This window comes from Ceratotherium simum, chromosome 9 (genome assembly GCF_057802395.1).
Source record: "Ceratotherium simum simum isolate JZ-2026a chromosome 9, ASM5780239v1, whole genome shotgun sequence".
NCBI lineage: Eukaryota > Metazoa > Chordata > Mammalia > Perissodactyla > Rhinocerotidae > Ceratotherium > Ceratotherium simum.
The window spans coordinates 30,955,040-30,979,733 of NC_141908.1; the positions used below are offsets into that span (position 1 = coordinate 30,955,040).

Consider the following 24,694-nt stretch of genomic DNA (forward strand, 5'->3'; position numbering starts at 1 on the left):
AAAAAAAACTTGGGGCCAGGCCCATGGCGTAGCTGGTAAGTGCGCACGCTCAGCTGCTGGTGGCCTGGGTTTGGATCCCCGGCGCGCACCGATGCACCACTTGTCAAGCCATACTGTGGCGGCATCCCCTATAAAGTAGAGGAAGTCTTCCTCAGCAAAAAGAGGAGGATTGGCGTGGATGTTTTCTCAGGGCTGATCTTCCTCACCAAAAAAAAAAAAAAACTTTTGTTACTTGAGTAAACAAAAATCTCAGGCATTTTTCATTTATTCCAAGTTTTCAGAGTAATTCTGTGTGTTAAGAAAGGAAATAGAAATGATCAGTAGCAAAAAAAAATCACATCTCTTTTTCTTGTCTGACTCCATTACCACCACAAGACTGACCTCCTTGATACAATCGTAACTACTCAGACAACATATGCCAAGATTCAAGCTGCATCTGTATTCTTTCCTCCTCCCCAGCAGGTTGGCTCTGTTGAGGGTGGAGAGCATTTCCTCAGACAATGCCATTGATCCTTCCCCCTCTTCTAAGTGGTTTGGTTTTGGATCCCTCCCTCCCTTCATTGTGGAGAAGGAATAGCCACTAGTCACTAGGGCTTCCTGCCTATTTCTGGTAAAGGAATGCTAGGAATTTACATCAGGATCCAAAGCACAAAGATAGAGATTGGTATATACAATCAATATATAAATACATATTACCACGCCTTTACTAAGGCTTGGGAAAATAATGTCTTGTTGGAAGATCTAGAGTTCTCATAAAAATTATCTTTCTACTTTTTCTAAAATCAGTCCTGTAAATATAGAGCAGAAAATTTTACGATTTCTCTGGGGGTGAAAAGTGAATCATTTATTAGACTCACTAGGGCATGATATTTTCTCTTGTCTCTAGAAGCATTCATTTTTATTAAGGATTACGATTGACCCAGTTTACAGTTAAAGTACACTTGCCAAAGCAAATGATAAAGGTCAAATGGTGAAGGAGTACCTTCTATATGACTCATTTCTTAGGTTCTTGAATTTTATGGATAAAAATCAGTATTTGGGTGTATCAATTTAGAAAAAGTTTTCTAGCATAAAGTAGTATTTATTCAAAATCGGAGATACAGATCAAACTGTGGTATAATTACATTCTTAAACACCTTATTGGTCCATTTGATATGAGCTTTATGCTCTCTCTTGCATACATACAAAGACATGTACAACAATATTGTTAATACTTCCGTGCCAGCCATAGAAGAGTGTAATATAATATTAACAACGACTTTTCTCAAAGAATATTGGTAATGAAGAATAGAAATAAATCTAAAGAGGTAGACATTACTTTCGTTTTGAAAAGCATTTTTTAAATAATAAGGCAGATAAAACATCTCCAGAATGAAATTAGTAGGAAAATACCCTTTAAAAAAATTTTCTGATGCTATTTCTGTATGTACACACATATACACTCACATCATAAATTATATGTCTGTGCAAAGAGTACCGTTGGTATCTGGAAATCTACCGCACTGGACAAGTTCCCACCATCATTTCCTTGTCTACTAGACTATCTCAATCTCTGACTGGGTGTCCAGGCACGTGATATCGCAACAGGAAAGTTTATTGGGTGGCTGTCCAATCTTCTCTCCTACTTCTTTAAAAGCAACGGAGACAATGAGAAAGAGAAATTGTGCCAGTTCACGATGCTGCTGGCTGGCATGAAATAATAATTTTTTCCAATTAAAGGACTTCTCCAACTTACTAATTTGTTCCAGGCAACCAGCTGCCTTTTTTTTTTTTTCTTTTTTGTGCAGATCAGCCCTGAGCTAACATCTGCCAATCTTCCTCTTTTTTTGCTGAGGAAGACTGGCTCTGGGCTAACATCCATGCCCATCTTCCTCTACTTTATATGGGACGCTGCCACAGCATGGCTTGACAAGTGGTGCGTTGGTGTGCGCCCAGGATCCGAACCAGCGGACCCCAGGCCGCTGCGCAGTGGAGCGTGCTCACTCAACCACTTGCGCCACCAGGCCGGCCCCCCAGCTGCCTTGTGGTTAGTTAACTGCTAAATGTTTAGTGAATAATTTGCTTCTTAAAAAACTTTTAGCAACTGTCCGTTTCATTAGATTAAGCACAAAACATCTTGGCTGCACAAAAAAAAAAAAAAATCAACTGTAAGAAAGCATTTTTCCCCACATGCTTCAACAGATCATAAGGTTTTTATGCAGAACTATGAAGTAGGTTCACCAGAGAGTGCCTATTCAAGATTAAGTGGTTCAGAAATAAGCAATCTCCAGTTTCCCTCCAGCTATAAAACTTCAGAGTCCTCTTTGAATGACCCAAGCATTAAGGAGTGACTTTAAGAACTCAGAGTACTTTGGGATGGACCTCTTCCTCTATAAGGTGATTTTAACTCCCTGGAACACCTGGGAGTCTTCTAAAGTAACTCATCATCTTCCAGCCGTCTCCTTTCCAGCAGCCCTTATCTCCTGGCATTGGGCCAATACACTGGAGACTCAGTTTTCACTTTCTGTGCAAGTGGGTGGTATTCTCTCCCTTTCTCCACATACACACATGCCACACACACAGCATCAAATGATTTGAGTTCTAGAAGTTGAGTGTAAGTTTTTTGATTTTCTTAATAGATTCATTCAACCAACAAACATTTGTTGAATGCCAACCATGTGTAAATACAGAGGAAAATAAGTGGTCCTTGCTTTTAATAGTTTAGATGATTTCAAATTTCATCCCTGCTTGTCTAAGGCAGCAGGTTTAACCATGAGTAGGAGGGCTGGAGTGTGTGGGAAAGCAGTGTACAATATTTTCAGTACTATTTCTTTGTGTTGAGGATGCATAGGACTCTATTACCCTCCATGCCCTTTATTATCTCCTTGTCTTTTTTTTTACATTACTTTGCTTCTACTTAGAAGCCCTTTCTATCTCCTTTTCCACTCTCAAATCCCAGATCAAATGTTACCACTTGCTTAGTTTTCCCTAACACCTTCAGTTTTACAATTGTTCCCGTGTTATATACCTGTTAGAGCTCTTAGCATATTGCATTATAGTTGCACTAGCTATATGAAAAGAGCTTTAAAATTTCCTTCTTCATAATAAGCTTCAATAAATGTATATTTGAGGGAGGAAAAAGAGAGACAGGGAGATTCGTGTGTTTATCACTTTGCCTAAAGTCTGAGTTCCTGCAGGAAAAGGCAGGGTGTTGTGGTTTGGTTTGGTTTGGTTTGGTTTGGTTTTGTATCACCATTTCTGTCCTTTTGTTCAGCAGAGTACGCCTGTTTGTTGAATTGATCTATTGAAAATTAGAGAAAATAAAAAATAGTCCTTGATCCACATATTACCCTTAAGAAGCTTGTGATATTCATCACCTGCTTGTTTGTAACGCAAAAATACACCCAGAGTAACTATATTTTCTTTATTGTCTTTCCTCAGGAATATTTAAATGGAGAATTTTTAGAATAATGTACCCAAATGGCTACTTTCTTGAATCCTAAATATGGATGCTTCTCTCTTACAAATAAAGATAAAAAAATAATAACCTCTAAGGAAACCCTTCATCTACAAAGCCTTACTATATATACGCTAGAGTATTTTGAAAATGTGCTCTGACTGTGGTTAGAGATATGGTGATCTGGACATTTAAATATGTCATTATTATTTAGCTGATAGGAATAAAGGCCAGAGATAGTGATTACTAGTAAATAAGAGTTTTTATTAGTTTGTTTAAAAAGATGGTTTTCAAATGCAAATAAAGCACAGTTCCTATTTATGGAAATATCACCACGATTTAAGAAGCAATGGAATGTTTAAGGTGTTGATTGTTTTATTACAAATCTGAATTAATATTTTAAAAATTGTATACCGTATGCCTACTTCAGCATTCGAGATGTTCCTACCCCACTCTGTGAACATAGTCATTATTTCTTGACAATATTTTATAAATATTTATGTATTTTCAGAGGGTTTTTTTAATCTCATTCTTGAAATGAAACACAGAGCTTTAAAAAAAAAGCATACGTGACAGCTGGGAAAAATTGCGAAGTCGTGCTATAGGGTTATTCTATAAAGTGCGTTGGATATGCTGATTTGTACTTACTACTTTACCACATCTAACTAACTAACTAACTACAACTACTTACGTCAATAATAATGATGACAATGATTACTCCTTTTATTTGTATAGACTTTTACACATTACAAGCCTTTACTTATTTTTGATTCTCATAACAATCATGCCAATGATGTTATGAGATCCTAAGGATTTTTCCTTAGGAAAAATTCAAAGGTAGGAAAGTATCATAGGCAGGAAGATGTTCATCCCTGTGTTATATAAAAAGATGAAAAAAATCAAAATATAAATGCCAAACTTTATCAGAAGTTTTCATTAAATATGGTCAATCCATATACTATGTGGTTTAAAATATTAATACAAAGTACATATCAAAAAGGAAAAATTCTTATGTTACTCCATTAGGAGAAAATAAGAATAAAAAATTACGTTTGTACTATTACAACTTGGGAAACATTTGTTTGTGTTTAGACAAGACCTCAATGGTTACATAGTCAAATATAAAGTTTCTTGTTATGGCATAGCACAGCGGTAAAGTGTTTGAATTATTTTAGATTTTCAGTAACACTGGTATTGTTCATTATGCCATGTACATGTTTAATATAAAATTAAATGCATATGCTTGTAATAATAAATATTTGCCAAATACATGTATTACATAAAACAGTGCACCTCTTTAGAGAAGACCTTTTATGAAAAGATGATTATAGGTTCCTTTCTAACAGAATGTGATTCTCACTCTCCCCACCCCACCCCTAGTGCATCTGGATCACCAGGGGTGATTTCAAAGAATGCTACTGTCCAGGCGGACCCCAAGAGATGAGTTTTCAACTGGTCTGGGATAGGGCCCAGGCGTTGTTTTGTTTTATTTTTTTGAAGTACTCCAGGGAATTCTATTGTCAGCTTGAATTGAGAACAACCAAAACAACTATAATAAGCGACTGAAATGTTATATTTTTAAATACTAAATTCCCTGAATTTTCATCTCTAGTGTAAGACTTTCAAGATTAAGAATGGTATTTGGGTGAAGACTGGTCTGATTTAAGGAATCATGAGTACAAAGTATCTTTATGCTATCTTGGTGACAAAGATGAAAACATAATGATAAAACACAGTGTTGGTGAGAAATGAGCATTGCCATACACTGTTTATAGAAATGTAAATTGCATGTATATTGATCAACTTTGCTGGAGGGCAGTTTGACAATATGTATCCAAAGCCTTAAAAATATATAACCCTTTTGTCCCTGGAATTCCACTTTTAGGAATTTATCCTTAGCAAATAATTGGGCATGTTGGCAAAGATGAGTTAATAAGAATGTTTATCATAGTGTTGCTTAGTAAAATAGTAAAAAATACTAAAAGTTTGTAAACAATCAAAATATCTGTGACTGTAGGTTGATTAAATTATGGTATATCCATACATGATGTTAGTAAAATGGTTCTATAGTTAACATGGGAAGATACAATATATTGATAAATGAAGAAAAGTTATAAAATAGCATGATTCCATTTCTGTTAAAATATGTCATATGTATATATACATCTGCATATACATACAAGTGGGAAAAGCCCAGAAAACTATGCACTAAAATATTAATAGTTATTTTTATAGGTACTTTTTATTTTGTTTTATACTCTCATGTATATTCTAGTTGTTGTTTTTTTCCCTAAAAGCAAGTACTATAATTACAAATGCAGACCAATGCCTTTTTTAAAAAAGTAAAAACATATTTTGAAAAATGAAGCCTTGTTACTTTTATCTACCCAATTGAATGAACTACAACACAGATTCCCCCATCTTCACCTTGTCCAGCTTTGAAAAACAAGCTGTTTGAATAGAAACAGCTATTTCTAAATATGCTAAATTTCTTCAATACATGTATTTTCAAAGTAGGTTAGGAAGTATAAAGTTAAACTTAAGTTTCATTAACAGATGTCAAATTATCTCTGATTACAATTAATGTGATTAAAGTGGGCAAAGGTGACATGTAACAAATTAACTGAAATGTATCTCAATGTATCTTTATGAGGTCGTCTTCCTTAACATCCATAATTAATAAATGGGTTGTGTTTTTTTCATTTTAGGTATTTCAGGACCATCATCTTCCATAGCCATAGCTGGCACCAACCATCCTGCCATCACAAAGACAACATCTGTTCTTCAAGATGGCGTCATAGTCACCACCGCAGCTGGAAATCCACTGCAGAGTCAGCTGCCCATTGGGAGTGATTTTCCTTTTGTTGGCCAGGAGCACGCACTTCATTTTCCATCCAACAGCACTTCAAACAACCATCTTCCACACCCCTTGAATCCCAGCCTCCTCAGTTCTCTACCTATCTCTTTGCCAGTGAATCAACAGCATCTCCTAAACCAGAATCTATTAAATATCCTCCAGCCTTCAGCAGGAGAAGGCAAGTCTGAGATCAACCTCCACCCTTTAGGTTTTCTCAACCCGAATGTAAACGCTGCTTTAGCTTTTCTCTCCGGTGACATGGATGGGCAGGTATTGCAACCTGTTCACTTTCAGCTCTTAGCAGCCCTGCTTCAGAACCAAGCAGCTGCCATGCTTCCCCTGCCATCTTTCAATCTGACCATCTCAGATCTTTTGCAACAGCAAAATACCCCTTTACCCTCATTAACACAGATGACAGCCCCACCAGACCATTTGCCAAGCAATCAGTCAGAGAACAGCCGAGCTGAGACCCTTTTAACCAGCCCCCTGGGGAACCCTTTACCAAGCTTTGCAGGCAGTGACACAACTTTTAACCCCCTGTTCCTCCCCGCTGTCACTGGGGCCTCAGGATTAATGGCCTTGAATCCCCAGCTGTTGGGAGGTGTCCTGAACTCGGCATCCGCCAACACCGCTAATCATCCAGAGGTTTCCATAGCAACTTCCTCCCAGGCAACCACTACCACAACCACTACATCATCAGCAGTGGCAGCACTGACTGTCTCAACACTTGGTGGGACAGCAGTGGTGTCAATGGCAGAAACATTGCTGAATATATCTAATAATGCTGGGAATACACCTGGTCCAGCTAAACTCAACAGTAACTCTGTGGTGCCACAGCTACTTAACCCTCTACTGGGGACAGGTCTGCTTGGTAAGTTAAATGTTTTCACAAATTTTTACAAAAGAAACGTCTTTCTGATTCTATTTTCTCCTTTTTAAAAACTCCATTTTGTCACGCTATTTTTAAAAATGTTTTTGTTATGTCACAGCTTGCTTAAGGAACTAAGTATAATAACACCCGCACACAACCGTAGTTATACAAACATGAAAATGACTTTTTCCTTTTCCCCTATTCTAGCAATACTAAATATCATTTTAATCTGCTTTCTCTTCTAATTCTGATGCCACCTAAACCTAACCTACCCATCATTCTCTTAAGCCAAATGAAGTCTTATTTTTCAAATAATGAAGCACAGGTACATCTTAAAAATAACTTTTATTTGAATTTTAGTTGGTGTGGCATCACAGGGTTAGTATGAGCAGCTGCACCCTGGATGGAAACAGTTTGAGGAATTCTTTTTCCAGGTGATCCCTAAATAAACAAAACTAAATGCTTATCCAGCAAAATAAGAAACAAGGCATAAAAACATTCAAAGTTTGCCCAAGTTCAAAGAAACAGACAGCCCCAATAGCTGCTGCTAGATTTCCTTAGACAGTATTATTCTTTAGAACTTTGAGGCTTAAAAACAAAATCCTTCATGTAGATTATCCTATCACAAAAAGGTTAAAAATAATGTCAAGTGTATTCCACTGAGTGATGCAGGTAACTATATCATGAAGTACAGAGATGGTGTCCATAACGTCTGGAAACATAGGCAAATATACATGATGTTATCAAAGGCACCTTCACTATATAAAAAAATAATACGTTTCCAGATTTTATGGACCTCTTTATAATATAGTTTAATTAGTTCTCTTTAGTGTTGAAATATGTAGTTAAATAATCTAAAAAGCATTACAGATTTATATATTTCAAGTTATAAGACAATTTCTATTGTCCTCAAGATAATTTCAAAACAAGTTAATTTTAAATTTTGAATATAAATTTAATTATTAACTAATCCTATCTAATTATATAATATTTATTTTGAATTATTATGACAACGAATTCTTTTGTATTGTTAGCTTTCTTTACAGTTTTAATTTTAGGTGACCAAGCTTTTATTTAAAAATAAAATACATATTTCTAAACCAAATCTGATTTTATTTGGTGGTGTTTATTGATGATTGTGGCTTGAGAACTAAATTTTATCAACAAAGCCCGATCAAACTCACTTGTTTTAATCATCTGGTCAAATACTTATGATTGCTAAAACACTTTAGGACTAATTTCAACCTTTAATTGTTGGTGCTCTAAAAAAATAGTTTCAAGAAATTATATAACACTGACGCTCGATATATAAAAATTGGCTAATGGATAGAGCAAAGACTAAGTAGTTTCTCCATGATATAAAATTTAAAAACTAACTATGAAAGATAAAATTAAATAATAAAACTATTCTTTCCTTACCACTTAGTAAGACTTTGAGGAGAAAAAGAGAAAGGAATTACCATACATACAGTCTAGTTTTTAGACTTTGTTTCAGAAATCCTCAGGTACAAAGATAGGCATAGGATCTCCAAAGAATCACGTTGACTTACATTTTATGTTTTTCAAACTATAGGTGACATGTCCTCAATAAACAATACTTTGAATAACCATCAACTGACTCATCTACAGTCGCTGTTAAACAACAATCAGATGTTTCCTCCAAATCAGCAACAGCAGCAGCTTCTGCAGGGGTACCAGCACCTCCAGGCATTTCAAGGACAGTCCACAATTCCTTGCCCAGCTAACAATAACCCCATGGCTTGTCTGTTTCAGAACTTTCAGGTACTCTCCTTCCCTGGGTTACTTAAGTAGAAAACAATGTCTAGGTTTGTTTAAACACTTAATTTGGGGGAAAAGACGAAAAAAAGAAGTACGTGCCCTTTCACCTCTACTTACTGTTATTTCTCGATAATGAATATTGTTAAACATTCCAGTCTTTTGTGTGAAGATTATTTTATTTTGCCTGAAGCATCTCAGTGCCTTTGGAACTGAGAGTAAAAACTGATCATGTTACCCTCCTAAACCCTTTTGTGATTTACTCTCACGATTAAAATCTTCATCCTTAACATGCCTGTTTGGCCTCGATCTCCAGCCCCAGCTCTCACCACTATCTCCCTGGCTTCAACCACGTGGTCTTCCTTTAGTTCTACAAGCTGAATATATTCGTGATAGATTAAGGAGCTAGATGGAAAAGAGTAACACTTAATAAATATAAGAAGAAAATATAGAAGTTTTTTTTATAATCTTGGGGTAGAGAAGGCTCTTTCAGTAAGATACAAAACCAAGAAGTCAAAAAGAAAAAAAATAACAGAGTTGAACCCATAAAACTTTAAAATTTCTGTATGATCAAGGGAATTCTAAACAAAGTTAAAGGCAAGTGGCAACCTGGGGGAAGACACTTGTATAATAATAGCAAATAATTGACATCATTAATATAAAAAGAGCTCTTACAAGTCAGGAAGAAAAAAAGATAATTGATTAGAAAAATGAGCAATAGATATGAACAGACAATTCACAGAATATGAAAGATAAATTATTAATGAACATATGAAAAGAATAATCAGAGTTATACAAATTACAGCTCTATTATGTCCATCACATTGATGATTTCCTTGCTGACAGTGGTGTGGGGAAATGGATTCTTTTAGATGTATTGGTGGTCTGATTGTATGCTGATACATTCCTTTTGGAAGGTAATTTGATAGTTTATCAGGTTTTTAAATATACATGTCCTTTGACTCAGTTCAACTTCCATGTATTTATTTTAAAGAAATCTTCAAATGTGAACAAAAGGGCACATACCAGAATGTTTATTACAACATGATATGTGGTAGAAAAAATTAGAAACCACTTAATCGTCTATCAGTAGGGGAATAGTTAAATGTGTTATGCTATATCCATCTATCTAGTAGTTTAAATGATTAGGTAGACTTGTATAATCTGACACAGAAAGATCCACAAGATTGCAAGACTTCAATACTGTAGTATTGGAAAACAATATTAAAATACTCACCATTTATGTGAAAGAAAGAAGGAAGGAAGGGAGAAAGGAAGGAATGAAGAAGGGAAACTAGATATACACCTACACACTTTAATGTATTAAAAGTGAGTGTCTGCAAGGATGCACTCCAGCACTGATTACTTCTGAGAAGGGAAAGGGGATTGGAGTGGGATGGGAAAGTACAGGTTTGGTGGGGAGCAGTGATGAGGAAAATTTTTATATTTTTTGACAATGAGAAAATATTCGTATATGTCTTATGTAATAAAATAATTTAGAAGGAAAGAGGAAGTGTTCAACCATATCACTGAGAATCAAGTAGATAAAGCCTGAAGAGAATCCATTAGATGTAGCAGTTAGGACATCACCAGTGACTTGGTAGAATGCAGTTTTGGTGGAGTGGTGGGAGCAAGAGCCAGATTGCAATAATGGAGGAATGAAAAAGATTAGGAATTAAAGAGTGTGGATTACTCCTTCAAAAACTTAACTATGAAGAACATAAGAGAAATAGAGTGGTGCCCCTAGGCAGGCATAGGTTGAATGCAAACTTTTAAAATATGGAAGCTATGCACATAGTTGTATGCTAAAGGAAAGAGCTCAAAAAAGTGGAAGATATTGAACATAAGAGAAGGGATAACAGATGAGGCAAGATCCTTGAGGAGTGGCTTGGCATCCAGAGCATAAATGGAGAACTTACCCTCAGAGAGCAGAAGGGCCCCCTGTTACACTGGGAAGCAGGACAGGATTTGGGACACATGCAGTTGCAGGGAACTGTGTGCTGCTGGGGGCAGGGAATAGCAGAGTATAAGAATTACGAGAATTCTTGACCTATGAACTCCATTTTCTCTATTAAGTAAGGTTATCCACTAAAAATAGTGCCAGAGATGGTATAGCAGCCAGCTTTAAGAAGTGGATGAGGGCCGGCCCCGTGGCTTAGCGGTTAAGTGCGCACGCTCTGCTGCTGGCGGCCCGGGTTCGGATCCCGGGCGCGCACCGACGCACCGCTTCTCCAGCCATGCTGAGGCGGCATCCCACATACAGCAACTAGAAGGATGTGCAGCTATGACATACAACTATCTACTGGGGCTTTGGGGGAAAAAATAAATAGATAAATAAATAAAAGTTTAAAAAAAAAAGAAGTGGATGAAGATTTGAATAGTTGTGGAGGAGAGTGATGCCTAACTAGAGGATCGTAGGATTGATGGGAACAATAAGCCCCAGTTGGAAGCCATAAGTTCCTGTAAACAGATACTCAGCATCCTCACTGTAGATACAGATAAGGCAGGCAGTTAAACTGATCCAAGATTGGGATTTTATCTGGTAGGTGTAGACAAGGGGAGAATGACAAGAGAGTGGTTGATGTGCTAATGGATCCCAGGCTCTGGTTTAGTAGGGAAGGATGTGAAGACGGGGAGGGAGTGATTGTTGTGGGGAAAATCTGAAGTATCAAGGATCTGGAACAGCAATTCTTAGACGGGGTTGGTGAAATTAGAACAACCTCAGGACTTTTTCAAACTGCACTCATCCTTCCTGTCCTGAGCATTGATATTCTTCCCTGGTGGGTATTTCCTCCCTTCACCTTTTCTCTATTGAGAACCACTTCTTAGAGAGCCATTGTCACTGTTGATAGCATGGGAGTGTCCCTCACCCGGTAGCCTGGTAAGGTTGAAGAGTAGGTGTTACTACCCTATCTGAAGACTTCAAAAATATAGTGTCATATCAGAAATATTTTATTGTTAATAAAGGAGTGTATGTATTTTGTTTTGTTTTATCTTATATTGTATTTCACTTAGTTCAGTAGAAATATCAGTGAGTTAGAAATCATTTTCAAAATCTGGTTCCCTTTGTAGTTTGAGCAGTGCTGGTCACTGACTTGTTTCTCTCTTTGAATCCCAAGTTGCAAAACTACTCCATGTAGTTAGAGTCATTACTGGGAATGTAATGTAGTGTAGTTAGTGTCATCACCTGAAAACATTTTGTGTCCAACCACCTCAACTTCAGTTTTTCTAGAGAATGTGTAGTAATGATGATTAAAGAAAAAAAAAAAGGTTGAATAATGTCAACCAAAGAAACAGTACCCAAATATAATCAAAATATGTTTTTCTATACACAGTGACTTTTTTTTTCATTTTTGAGCCTTATTCTTTCTTTATATTTCCTTCCCTGTTATATTTGTTTGTCTTTTGGTAAATATTAAAGTTATGGTCTTTGAGATCTTTAAATTTTTTTCTCTCTTTCACTGCTTCCTGTCTATTTCTTTAAGGTGAGGATGCAGGAAGATGCAGCTCTCCTAAACAAAAGAATAAGCTCTCAGCCGGGGCTCACAGCACTTCCTGAGAATCTGAACACTACACTTCCGCCTTTCCAAGATACATCTTGTGAGTTGCAACCGAGGATTGACCCATCTCTTGGTCAGCAGGTGAAGGATGGCCTTGTTGTGGGTGGCCAAGGTGATGCTTCTGTAGATGCCATTTACAAGGCAGTTGTTGATGCAGCCAGCAAAGGAATGCAGGTTGTCATCACCACTGCGGTCAACAGTACAACTCAGATCAGCCCCATTCCAGCTCTGAGTGCCATGAGTGCCTTCACTGCTTCAATTGGTGACCCATTAAGTCTCCCCAGTGCTGTCAGTGCGGTCATTCATGGACGAAATATGGGCAGTGTCGATCATGATGGTAGGCTGAGGAGTGCAAGAGGGGCTCGGCTGCCCAGGAATCTGGACCATGGGAAAAACTCAAACGAAGGAGATGGGTTTGAATATTTCAAGTCAGCAAGTTGCCACACATCCAAAAAACAGTGGGATGGGGAGCAAAGCCCTGGAGGGGAGCGAAACAGGTGGAAGTGCGAGGAATTTTTAGATCATCCAGGCCATATCCACAGTAGTCCTTGTCACGAAAGGTCCAATAATGTCTCTACACTGCCATTTCTGCCTGGGGAACAGCACCCAATACTGTTACCACCAAGAAACTGTCAAGGGGATAAAATTCTGGAGGAAAATTTCAGGTATAATAACTACAAAAGAACTATGATGACTTTTAAGGAGAGACTAGAGAACACTGTGGAAAGATGTGCGCACATTAATGGGAATAGACCTCGACAGAGTCGGGGCTTTGGAGAGCTGCTGAGCACCACAAGACAAGACCTGGTCCTAGAGGAGCAGTCTCCGAGCTCCTCAAATAGTTTGGAGAGTTCTCTGGTCAAAGACTACATCCATTACAATGGAGACTTTAATGCCAAAAGCATTAATGGGTGTGTGCCTAGCCCTTCAGACGCTAAAAGCATTAGTAGTGAAGATGACCTAAGAAATCCAGACTCCCCTTCTTCAAATGAGTTGATACATTATAGGCCAAGGACGTTCAACGTTGGCGACTTGGTCTGGGGCCAAATCAAAGGACTTACTTCTTGGCCTGGAAAATTAGTAAGAGAAGACGACGTTCACAATTCATGTCAACAAAGCCCCGAGGAAGGGAAGGTATACCAATCTTTATCCATTGTCAAATAACTAACCTTTGTTCAGATATCAATTATTATTTTTTGTTATCATCACTTTGGATTCTTTGGATTTGAAATTAGGATTCTTCATGACTCATTGAGGTCTCACAAGCTTCTGGAGCGTATAATGAAGAGGGGATGGTTATAGTCACCAAAATGTCATATCATCAAGTGGTGAGTTGTAAAGCATTTGTAGATCCCACTAGGGCTGAGGGTGGCTCTAACCCAGGAACCAGATTTCCAGAATGTTGTTAACTCTGCCTTCCTTCCCTGCATTTATCTAATTCTTCATTTCATACACAGAGGATGAAGGCAAGTGGCAATGACTGGGAAAAAATTTGGAGTCCAGGAGTGTGGCAGAGGTAGGGGCCCTCCTAGGCAACAGGAAGTGCCAGGGGACTGCGTCTCCTCCATGTGCTTACATGTGACATTTAGAGCTGCGGAGAGGGTAAAATCGGGGTGGAGTTGCAGCCATTTCTGGAAGCAGCAGGTAATGTCTGAGTTCAGAATGGTGTCTCCTTTCAGGAAAAGTTCTGGGCCTTTATAACATATGGAAGTGTTTAACCCCATGGTCTGGTTCTACTTACCACAATCTGATCATATAAATTAAATGAAAACTTCTCCATGAAACTACCATTCAATTTAGAAGAAATTAGTAGGGGTCTTCTGGGCTTTTTTCTCCCTCACAATGAGTAGAATTGGCTCACTAAGCAAGCAATATGCAGAATGTTTAAAGTAGGTAGAAAAATTTATATTTGACCAGGAAGAGATAATTATGCACATTCCCCACATATGACGAAGAAACATATAATTTTTAATCTCCTTAGGAAATAAAAATTACTCTTACAGGTATATATTATTCTCTTAAAGAGTATATTGTATAAAGCTATTTCAACTCTGCTCAAACCTCCACTGGCACTTAGGTTTAATGGCAGGAAACCAAAAGCATTTATGTCAGCACAATAAAAAGATTGTCTTTCTCCAAATGACTGGGAGGTCCTTAAACTCATTGCTTATAATGCCTAATACATACTTGTCAGGATACACTCTGGGCGTAATGTTTCTACGTTTGATAAGAAAATGAATTCCATACTCCTATTCACAAAACATTTTATTCTCTAATCTTTCTGAGACCAGACAAAACATTCTTTAGGTTGATAAACCTAAATATTTTTGACATTTTATTCAAAAAATAATTAGAAACAGCAGAATAGGGCTTTTATGATATAAAGGGAACTGCTACAAATACAAGATGTAGACATTGAACTGTTTTACAACCTGTGTGCAGATGAAACTGTCTTTTTTATGTGGCATTGTACAAAAAACTTAACTAAAGAAAAGATTATGGCCTCCCTTTCCTGGAAACATTCTTCCTGTCCTAAATGCCTTGTCTAAATATCTTTTTATGGTCTCAGGAGAATAAAGGCATGTACTTTTAACACATTTCACATTAAACAATGGTCCTAATCTTCTGATTCGTCTGTGTTCACAAACTCCTGAGATTGAGTTACCCACTAGTATTTGGGGAGATGCACTTAAAAAAAAAATCATTATCTAAGAGTCCAAGAAACATTTATTTTGCTTCTTTTAAGTAAACAACTGGTGTTCATCCACTATAAAATAATAATATGTGTTTCAAAAATCCAGATTCTTCTTCATTATTGTAGGCAATAGATGAATTCCTAATAGGGAGCATAAAGTTGTTTCTGTAAATTCAAATATTCCCCTTACCAGTGACATTGTAATTTTGCATTCTCAAAACCTTGATATCAAAACTTGATATCAAGATACACTAAAAACATTTTTAGTAATTCAGAAAAAATAATTTAAAGCACACATTCAGAGGTGCAAAATTGAAAACATACAATAAAATATTAATAACAACACATGAAATATTTATCATTAAAAAGCAAGGTATAACAGCCTTAAAAGCTGCAGGGCACTTAACATTTTTAAAAACTTCTGGTCTTTTTAGGACCTACCTCACTTTTGCACATAAGAAAAACAAAGTACTACTTCACAAGTGCTGTTTTTTCTCCTATAGCTCACAAAACAAAGGAAAGGCTTCCTCATATCTTATTTAATGATGCCCAGCAAGCCAAACAGTGTTCTTAGTTTGTAACACCAGAAAAGGCAAAATTTCAAACACAGGTCTGTCTGACTTCAAGCCAAATAGCCTTTGCCTGATGTCATGGTAATCCTGGTTCATCAAGAAAAAAATTAAACTATGTTCAATATCTGTGTAAGACTAAGTGTGCTCTATTTGAAAAGATTTCTGGTAAAACTTTTTTTAAATTTGTACTCTTAGTCAAGTGAACCAATGATGATGTAATTTTTATTTACATAGAACCCGTGAGTCCTCAGTAATGTTGGAGAAATAAAATCTTGTGCATTAATAATCAGACTTCAGCTTTTAAAAAGGTAAACAGTGCATTAGGTTCCCTTCTATACACTGTGGCAATGCCTGACATTTTAGTAAAGTGAAGAGAAAGACTGACTCCATAAACAATTTGTTTATTATAGTAAAATCTTATTAAATCCTTCTTACTAATGTGGACTGTGGGACCATTTCCCCTAGTGTTTATCTTTGTGGTATCTCAGAAGAAAAGGTTTCCTAAACAATTTTCTTACACATTACCATTTTAAACCTTCTTAGCCTCTCAGTTTTTCATACTATTTCAATGTCCACCAAAGTAAATTAATCCAAGATCCTGTCACATCTCTCCAGACAAATCTGTGTTAACTCCAGTGTAGAACAGATTTATTATACACCCCCCACATCCCACAAACCTGTCATTTATTTTCTGTTACAGTCTTTGTTCTCAGCAAGCCACTTCAAATTCTTTTCAGAAGAAGCAAGCAAAGTAGAAAAAATAAGTAATTAATTAACGGTATTGCAGGTTACTAATTCAAAACAAGCCAGGCACCTCTCGTGTTTTCAGTGTTCTCCGGACTGCGAAGTCCATGCTGTGATTGGAGCACTGATATCTGAGGGGCTGAGATCACCATGTTGTCCATAAGTTGCTACTTTATAGCAGACTGTTTGTCATGAGAGTGTAAATGACTTAGTCAGTTTATGATTTTAGAAAGGCATTTTTTTTTTTTTTGTGAGGAAGATCAGCCCTGAGCTAACATCCATGCTAATCCTCCTCTTTTTGCTGAGGAAGACTGGCTCTGAGCTAACATCTATTGCCAATCCTCCTCCTTTTTTTTTCCCCCAAAGCCCCAGTAGATAGTTGTATGTCATAGTTGCACATCCTTCTAGTTGCTGCATATGGGACGCAGCCTCAGCATGGCAGGAGAAGCGGTGCGTCGGTGCGCGCCCGGGATCCAAACCCGGGCCGCCAGTAGCGGAGCGCGCGCACTTAACCGCTAAGCCAGGGGCCGGCCGTGGAAAGGCATTTTTAGTCCGTGGTGGAGTGTTAAATGTAACAGAATTACTAATAATGTATTAGAAATGTTCTGCAGTTTCTGATATTACTTCTTAAGAGGTTTGATTTCTAAACATCAAATACTGTATGAACACAGTCTACAGAGAACTAGAGAGAAACGCAGGACATGGCAGAAAGAGGCATGGGCTTTGAGCCTTCTGACATGAGCTTAATCCCAGCTCTGTCAGTCACCTAGATGGTCCTGGGTAGGTATTTAATCTCCCAGAGCTGTATTCTCCTCATCTCTTAAGTGGGAATATTAATTCCTACTCAGAATGATGTTTTCAGAATTAAATGAGATACCATCAATAGGTTATCCAGCACATGAAGGAGGCTCAGTAAAAATTAACCTCCTCATCCCTGTTCTCTATGTTTGACAGCCTTATTAATTTGGATTCCACCATTATGAAACTGTGGTAATTAGACTTTAGTTATTGTTTACCTATGCATTATCCTTGAGTAAAGGATTTACTAACCAGGTTGAGAATGAAAGGATTATAAGGACTACATGTAATGAATGAAATAGTTTATAACTTTTTTTATGAAGTTCAGCACATGGCATACAAATTGGCATATCTGGTTATAAGTTAATATTAGCCGTTCATTTCAAGCAGAAGTTCTACTTGGAAACGTTTTAAAGCACTTTGTCGAGTGAACTTGAAAGTCCCCCTTCTCACAATGCTTCTAAAATATATGTAAAGTCAGACTTTCTTCCTCTACCTTCCTACTCCAACCCCCCTGCCCCACGCAACAATATTAATTAGTAGACATTTTTAACAGTCTGTGAAAAGTTGGGCTGAATCACCCCTATATAATACTGTCCCAATATTGAGGCTATGTGACAGCACTGAAGGATATTATATGCTTTGTATTAAACCATTCAGGAAGTGGTATCTCCTTACTAATACATTTTTTTCCTTTGGTTATCAGTTTGTAATCAAGTATGTTCTGGAAGATAGCTATACTTTTTCTAAGTAAATGGTACAAATTTCTCTCTGAACCATGAACCCTGTATAGTTTGAGTTTACTTTTTTGAAAAGTAATAAGCAAGATAAAATCCAGGCAAACAAAGTCAGTGCCTGATCAAAATTTGAAAGATAATAAAAATGGAGAACTAGATAAGACCAAAAACGTGACAGGAAAAAGACTAAACTGAGGACAAAGCTTAGGTAGGACTATAAACTTTACTGTAGTAAATTGTGGAATACTGTGAATTTTTTTCCTGAGCAAGATTATAGAGGAAAAGGAAGCCTATCTCCATTCAGAGATAACTGAGACCCTGCACAAAGTTCTTGAGCTTGTCAATACAATTTTCACATGAGTAGTAGCAAATGGAATCTCAGGTCTGAGGCAAATACATCCTTCTGTTACATGAAGTTTTAAACAGTGTTCCTGTAGAAATACAGGTTTATCCAAAACATTTAATTCTATTTATGTGTTGTGAATTGATATGAAATGTGCCATCACATTTAGAATAGATTTACTCTAGTCCTGTAGTATAGTTCTCTAGTACTTAAAAACACTGCTATCTAAAGTAAAGAGAGGGGCTGGCCCTGTGGCATATTGGTTAAGTGCATGCACTCCACTGCTGACGGCCCAGGTTCGGAACCCCAGGCGCGCACCGATGCACTGCTTGTCAGGCCATGCTGTGGCAGTGTCCCATATAAAGTGGAGAAAGATGGGCACGGATATTAGCTCAGGGCCAATCTTCCTCAGCAAAAAGAGGAGGATTGGCATGGATGTTAGCTCTGGGCTGATCTTCCTCACAAAAAAAAAAAGAAGAAAGAAAAGAAAAAAGAAAGAAGAAAGGAAACACACACAAAAAAAGCCTCAGTCAGTGCCACTGACTAAAATTGTAATAATGTGGATTTGGTTAGTTCATTTGAAAAAATTGGGATTCACTTTATGGATTTTTTCATGAATACTATTGTTGGAAAATTAGATTCATCCTTTCTGTCACAGTGTCACAGGTGAGTCAACATTTTACCCCAAATTATTTATTTATCATTAATTCTCATTCTTTCAAAAATTTTGAAATATTTCACTTAAGTTTGCGGGACTTTTTCAGCTTGAATATTTTTTAAAATATTTGCTAGTTAATAAATGTTTGATAATAATGAATTTAATAAATGCTTCATATTTGCTTATTGCTCCAGAGCTGTATTTCCCAGACTTCAGCTAAACTTGCATGTTACCTGTACTATTACTTAGTTAAAATTTTTCTTTAAATTCATTTACTTGTTTATTTATTCATTCCACAAATATTTTTTTGGACACATGTTGTATACTAGGCACTCTTCAAGCCACTTTTTAAATAACTTCTTCAGTCTTATTCTATGGTATAATATATATGAAATCTAGGTAAAATGTTTTTTGTATTTTTCTAATATACATTTACATGAATATATAACTATTAAAAATGTTTAAAGGTCTGTCCATGTTCCACCTAAAATAATTTCACATGCCACCAGTGGCACTTTGGGAAAGACTGCTTTTGTGCTTACAAAGCACTTCATGTTCCTTGTCTTTAGATTCTGTCAATGACCCATAAACTTGTGCACGATTATCCCCATTTTACAAGTGAGAGATCTGAAGCTCAGAGGAGTAGCATTCCTAAGGACACACATCACAGGCAGTTAAGCCAGGCCCCAACCCTTGTCTCCTGACTCTAAGCCTAGTACTTTTTGCATGATACCATTTCCCCGAAACAGGAGCTGATGACGTTGTAGAAATGGGGTGGGGAAGTAAAGAATGAAAATTGTGACTGACAGCTTTGCCTCATCGCTAAGTAGCAGCAAAGTAATCACCAAGTGATTTAATCCTGATATTAGGATTAAAGTCTGCAGGAAATTTTGACATCATCTCTAGTTAACTGGCTCTATTCAAAAGTGATCTAGGATCTTTGATCCAGTTATTCTAATATATGCTGTACCTCACTTTCAGAGGGTCAGTTTGGCTCTCTGAAAGGTCTGGGTCTCCTTTTGTCATAGACTTTAAGTTACTGATGAGATATACTACAAGCTACTGTGCTGACCCCAAATCAAACTTAATGAAATTACCAAATGTTTAGTGTGTGCCTTGTGAACAAAATAAGCAAACAGAGATTCAGACTTGTTCAGAAAACTCTTAAACCTCCACCATATAATAATGTCTGGCTCTATGGGTATCTTTCTAACCTGACTGAACAGGCTATTGGACTATTTATGTCAAAGAATCATTGTATCTAAAGAATTCGAATGAGTGAAAGAAGGGATTTAGGAGTAAAAAAATATTCAACATATGTGTATATTTATACCTGAGGTAATATGTGAATCATAAATACATATAAATTCTAGGTATCTTTTTCTAATTCTTAAATAATGTGTGTGCAAAGAGTTATACCATGATGGTCATTACTATTAGCATCATCGTTATTAGAATGAGACTATGTGGGCAGATTATAGTAAAGATACATTAGAAAGTCCTCCCCCAGTTTATCACCAAGATGGGAGTTAAATAATTCATGGAATTCCTGGCTTGTGAATGTACAGGAATATAAGATTATAACTACAGATTAAAGTATTAAATGTCTTATTACTTGCTCCTTCAGTGTAAGTTTTATAAAAAATATTTGTGTGTTTAGCCTTTTTAATGTTATATTTATGTATTTGATTTCTCAGTACTTTCTTCATTACAAGTTAGCTAAATAATTTATCAGGTAGTGTTCATTAAATCATTAAATATGATTTCTATATGACTATAAATTGAATTTATTTTGTTCTTCTCTGATACTATTTTTGGGGGGATATCTTTAAAGAGTTTCTTGAATATTGTGTAAGTGTATGACTATTTCCCCAGAAACAACACATACTCTTCATGTATTGAATTTCACAATACTGTAGAGTACTAAAACTCTGAAACAAAATAAACATTTACCTCTGGATATGTATGATCTTGTCATATCAGAAATACACAGACGTGTATCTTATTTATATTTAGTTTTGGAAAGCACCATCATTGCTTTCTCTGTCGAGGTCATTGAATCCTTTATAAATAATATACTTCATTATGAGAGTACCGTACAGCCTTAGAGGCAAATTTCAATGAAGAAATCATGGTAGAGAATTAGTTCAGAAAAATCACCGGAAAATTATTCAAGCATAAAAAATTTTTGAAGGTGAATTTGGGCAAGTATTATCTAAATTTCTATAAAAATATAATTTGATTTAAAATAATGTGACCTAATTTTTTGAGTATGTCTATGTGTGCATACATATAGATATATGTGTGTATATATATATGATAGAATATCTGTAAAATGACTATATTTCTACATATATTGGAGTTGGTATGGTGGAGAGAAGTTGAGCACTTTGGAATCAGACCCAAGTTTCAATGCTGGCCATGTTACCTAAACTCACTAGTCCCATCTGTAAAGTAACAAAAATAATACTAGTTTGCAGTATTACCATATTAAATAATAAAACAGTGCCTTTTACATAATAAATGCACAAGAAATGTTTTTACTGCCCCTTATTCCTTATTTAATTAAAAATAAAAATTGAAGATTTAAAAAAATAGTTTGGGGGGCTGGCCCGGTGGCGCAAGAGGCTAAGTGCGTGTGCTCCGCTGCGGCAGCCCGGGGTTCACTGGCTCGGATCCCGGGCTGGCACCAACGCACCACTTGGCAAGCCATGCTGTGGCAGCATCCCATATAAAGTGGAGGAAGATGGACACAGATGTTAGCCCAGGGCCAGTCTTCCTCAGCAAAAAAAGAGGAAGATTGGCAGATGTTAGCATAGGGCTGATCTTCCTCACACACACACACAAAAAATTAGTTTGACCTAACTTAGTTTTTTAAAATTAAGACCAGTAGGGTAAGTTTTCATTGTGGCATCTTGCTTTGTTTCACTGTGAATCTGCTTTCTGTTCCTGCATCCGTCTCTTCTGATATCTCTCCCTATACCCGTTTGTGTCTAACTGAAATTTATGTAAGAGGAGAGCTTCCTTCCTGCTGCCAAGAAGATTATTTAAATATAAGTGGAATTAGCTATAAATTACATAAATGTAATGTGTGAAATATACTTCACATTCTCTTTGTGTGAGTGAATACAAGATGGAACCTCATTTCTAACATGAAATGTGAAAATGTATGCAGACACCCTTTTTTTTTTTTAAATAATGCGTGGATATATTCCTCTTACTTAAGCTTTTCTAGTCATCCCAATAAGACACTTTTCTTCATGGTTCCTGTAAAGGGTTATTGGAACAAAGTTGTCTCTTGTTCTGGCGCACAATAGGTTGGGTATTCCCAATGAACTTGTGTATATAAGATATTTGGATCCTTTAGGAAAAAATACAAAAATCATGAAAAGGAAAATGTTTCCATTATTTGACTGTTTTTCTCATTGAATAATTAGAAATGCTTGTTTTCAGACTTGATAATGGAAACCCTGTGTTAATCATTACTGTATACTAGATTTGAAGGAGTCAAAGAAAAATTATTTATAAATGATATTCATGAGTCAGGAATAAAGACAAAAGTTAATAATAATTTTCTTGCTTATTAGTGTTTATGTTCTTACCCATGAGGCATTTTGGCAACCTCTGAATTTTTATATAAAAGTAGCGTAGGGTGGTGAGAAAACAGGGTTAAGTGATGGCTGGGGTATTTGCCTTGAAGCTGTGTTTATATAGCAAGCAACACTGCTTTTACTTAGATTTTTTTTTTTTTAAGATCAATAAAAATAGCAATGTTTTTCTAAAGGTGTTTTTATTCACAAGTTACATACAAGTTTTCCTATTTATTAATTGTTTTTCTTAGGGGATGTGGCTTGGAGAACCATGATAGAGATTACTGGGGGCAGGTGGCAAAGGCCATACCTCCCCACCCCCAGAAATCCCCCAGCCACCATTTGGTGGCTGCACTGTGATGAGGGAGAGGCTTCACCCAGGCTGGCAGTGATAAAGCAGACCAGGAGGGTCTGCTACATGCCCATCAGGTGTAGCAACACCCCTTTCCCACAGCAGTAAGGACTATGTGTGGACTACTGCCCCACTAGTTTTGTGGCCTCTGCAGAGCCTAACACATACTAGGTAATAATAGCCACTCTATGCTTGGCTAAGTGTTCAACATGACTTGCTGCATTTTAATTCTCACAGCAATTCTAGCAGGAAGGTAGGTATTATTGTCCTCATTTTAAAGAGGAGGAAACTGAGGCTCAGAAAATTTAAGTGTTTTACTCATGCTAGGAGGTAAAGAGGTCAGATTCAGACTTCCATCTGTTGGCTCCAAAGCCCACCCCCTCCCCTAACCCCTGCTCTTGTGCTCCCCTGATGGAAGATAGATTTGCAGCTGAGCATCAGGCAGTGAAGAAAGCAAACCAGGATCTTTGATTTATATGATTTTGTGAATCGAAAGTTATTTAAATTCTAAGTTTTCTTCTTAAAACACTATTTTCAAAATGTTGACAATTTGAAAGCCAGTCTTTCATTTCCATAGATGTTGCAGCTTGGAGCCACGGAATCAACCTCTGCTTGAGCGAGGACAGGACATTTGACAGGATAGTGCAAGTTTTAGCCTCCTCTCCCCCAGCGCAGCACCTGCTTGTGTAGCAGGAAAGTAAAAGCAGTGTTAACAATTGCAGGTCTGGGTAATGTGGTTTGGTCTTCATACCTTCACTCAGGTGGAGCCCGAGAAGTTGAAGACACTAACAGAAGGTTTAGAAGCCTACAGCCGAGCCCGGAAAAGGAACAGAAAGTAAGCACTATTTTTTTTTCCATTTTGTTTTTCAAGGATATAATTTACTGGTTTTCCTTCAAAGAGACCATGAAATCTCACTGATTTTGTCCATCTCATGGCCTGCCTAAGAAGAGTTTAATAGTTATCACCAAAGAGAACTATTATAGACAAGCCAGATTAGCTATTACAGAAATATTTTCTTTTCTTAACAATTTATACTGTGTTGGGATTTCCCTCTCTATCAGTTCTTTCCTCACTCCCTCCATCTCCATCCTTCTCATTTAGTGGGAAAGAAAATATGATTAATATTCGCAACATGTAGCAATTAAATTGTTCTGAAAGCATAGCAAAAGTCTAACCATTTGCAATTCAAATACCTTGGGGGGAGAAACCCCAGTTGTACACATGTAAAAATTTAGGCAGATTAACTGTTAGTCAAAGTAATGGCAAAAAATGATTTTTTCTTGGGGCAGGGGCAATAGGTTTTCTTTGGAGTTGTAACAAGAAGTTGAGCTTTTGGACATTATTATTCAAGTTTTTCTAGATCTTTATATTCTGAGTAAAGGTAGTGTGGACAGGTAGGTAATGTTTGAAACACAATTTCCACTGTAATACAACGTAGTTTTAGGTATCATAACTATTATTTCATTTTACGGTAGAGAAATACAAGTGTGCTTCTGTATAAGTACATGGAAAATTATTTAAAAATATGTGTAATCAACGTATCTGTTCAGTTACTATCATTTTCATTTTATCAACCATCCAAGAATTATGAGATCAGAATGATTAGTAGTGTATCTTGTATAAAAGGCTTATATAATGATATCAATAATATCTGTTAAAAGGCACTCTCTTTCTCTTAGTGATATCTTCAATAATTCTTGCCAG

At 36.7% G+C, this 24,694-nt stretch overlaps 1 protein-coding gene across 15 annotated transcripts in view; it reads left to right on the plus strand.

The window, feature by feature from the left end:
* The window catches only part of MBD5 (methyl-CpG binding domain protein 5), a 408,863-nt gene that overhangs the window by 374,163 nt on the left and 10,006 nt on the right, over window positions 1-24,694 (plus strand). For 13 of the 15 annotated variants that reach the window (XM_087435146.1, XM_087435150.1, XM_087435153.1 and 10 more), the window contains 4 exons: window positions 6,145-7,164; window positions 8,738-8,946; window positions 12,426-13,634; window positions 23,751-23,824. In XM_087435146.1, coding sequence (XP_087291272.1) covers window positions 6,145-7,164; window positions 8,738-8,946; window positions 12,426-13,634; window positions 23,751-23,824 — 2,512 coding nt within the window. Of the gene's footprint in view, window positions 1-6,144; window positions 7,165-8,737; window positions 8,947-12,425; window positions 13,635-13,735; window positions 13,824-23,750; window positions 23,825-24,694 lie in introns of those variants that run through there. The other 2 variants (XM_087435156.1, XM_087435158.1) reach the window with 2 other exon arrangements.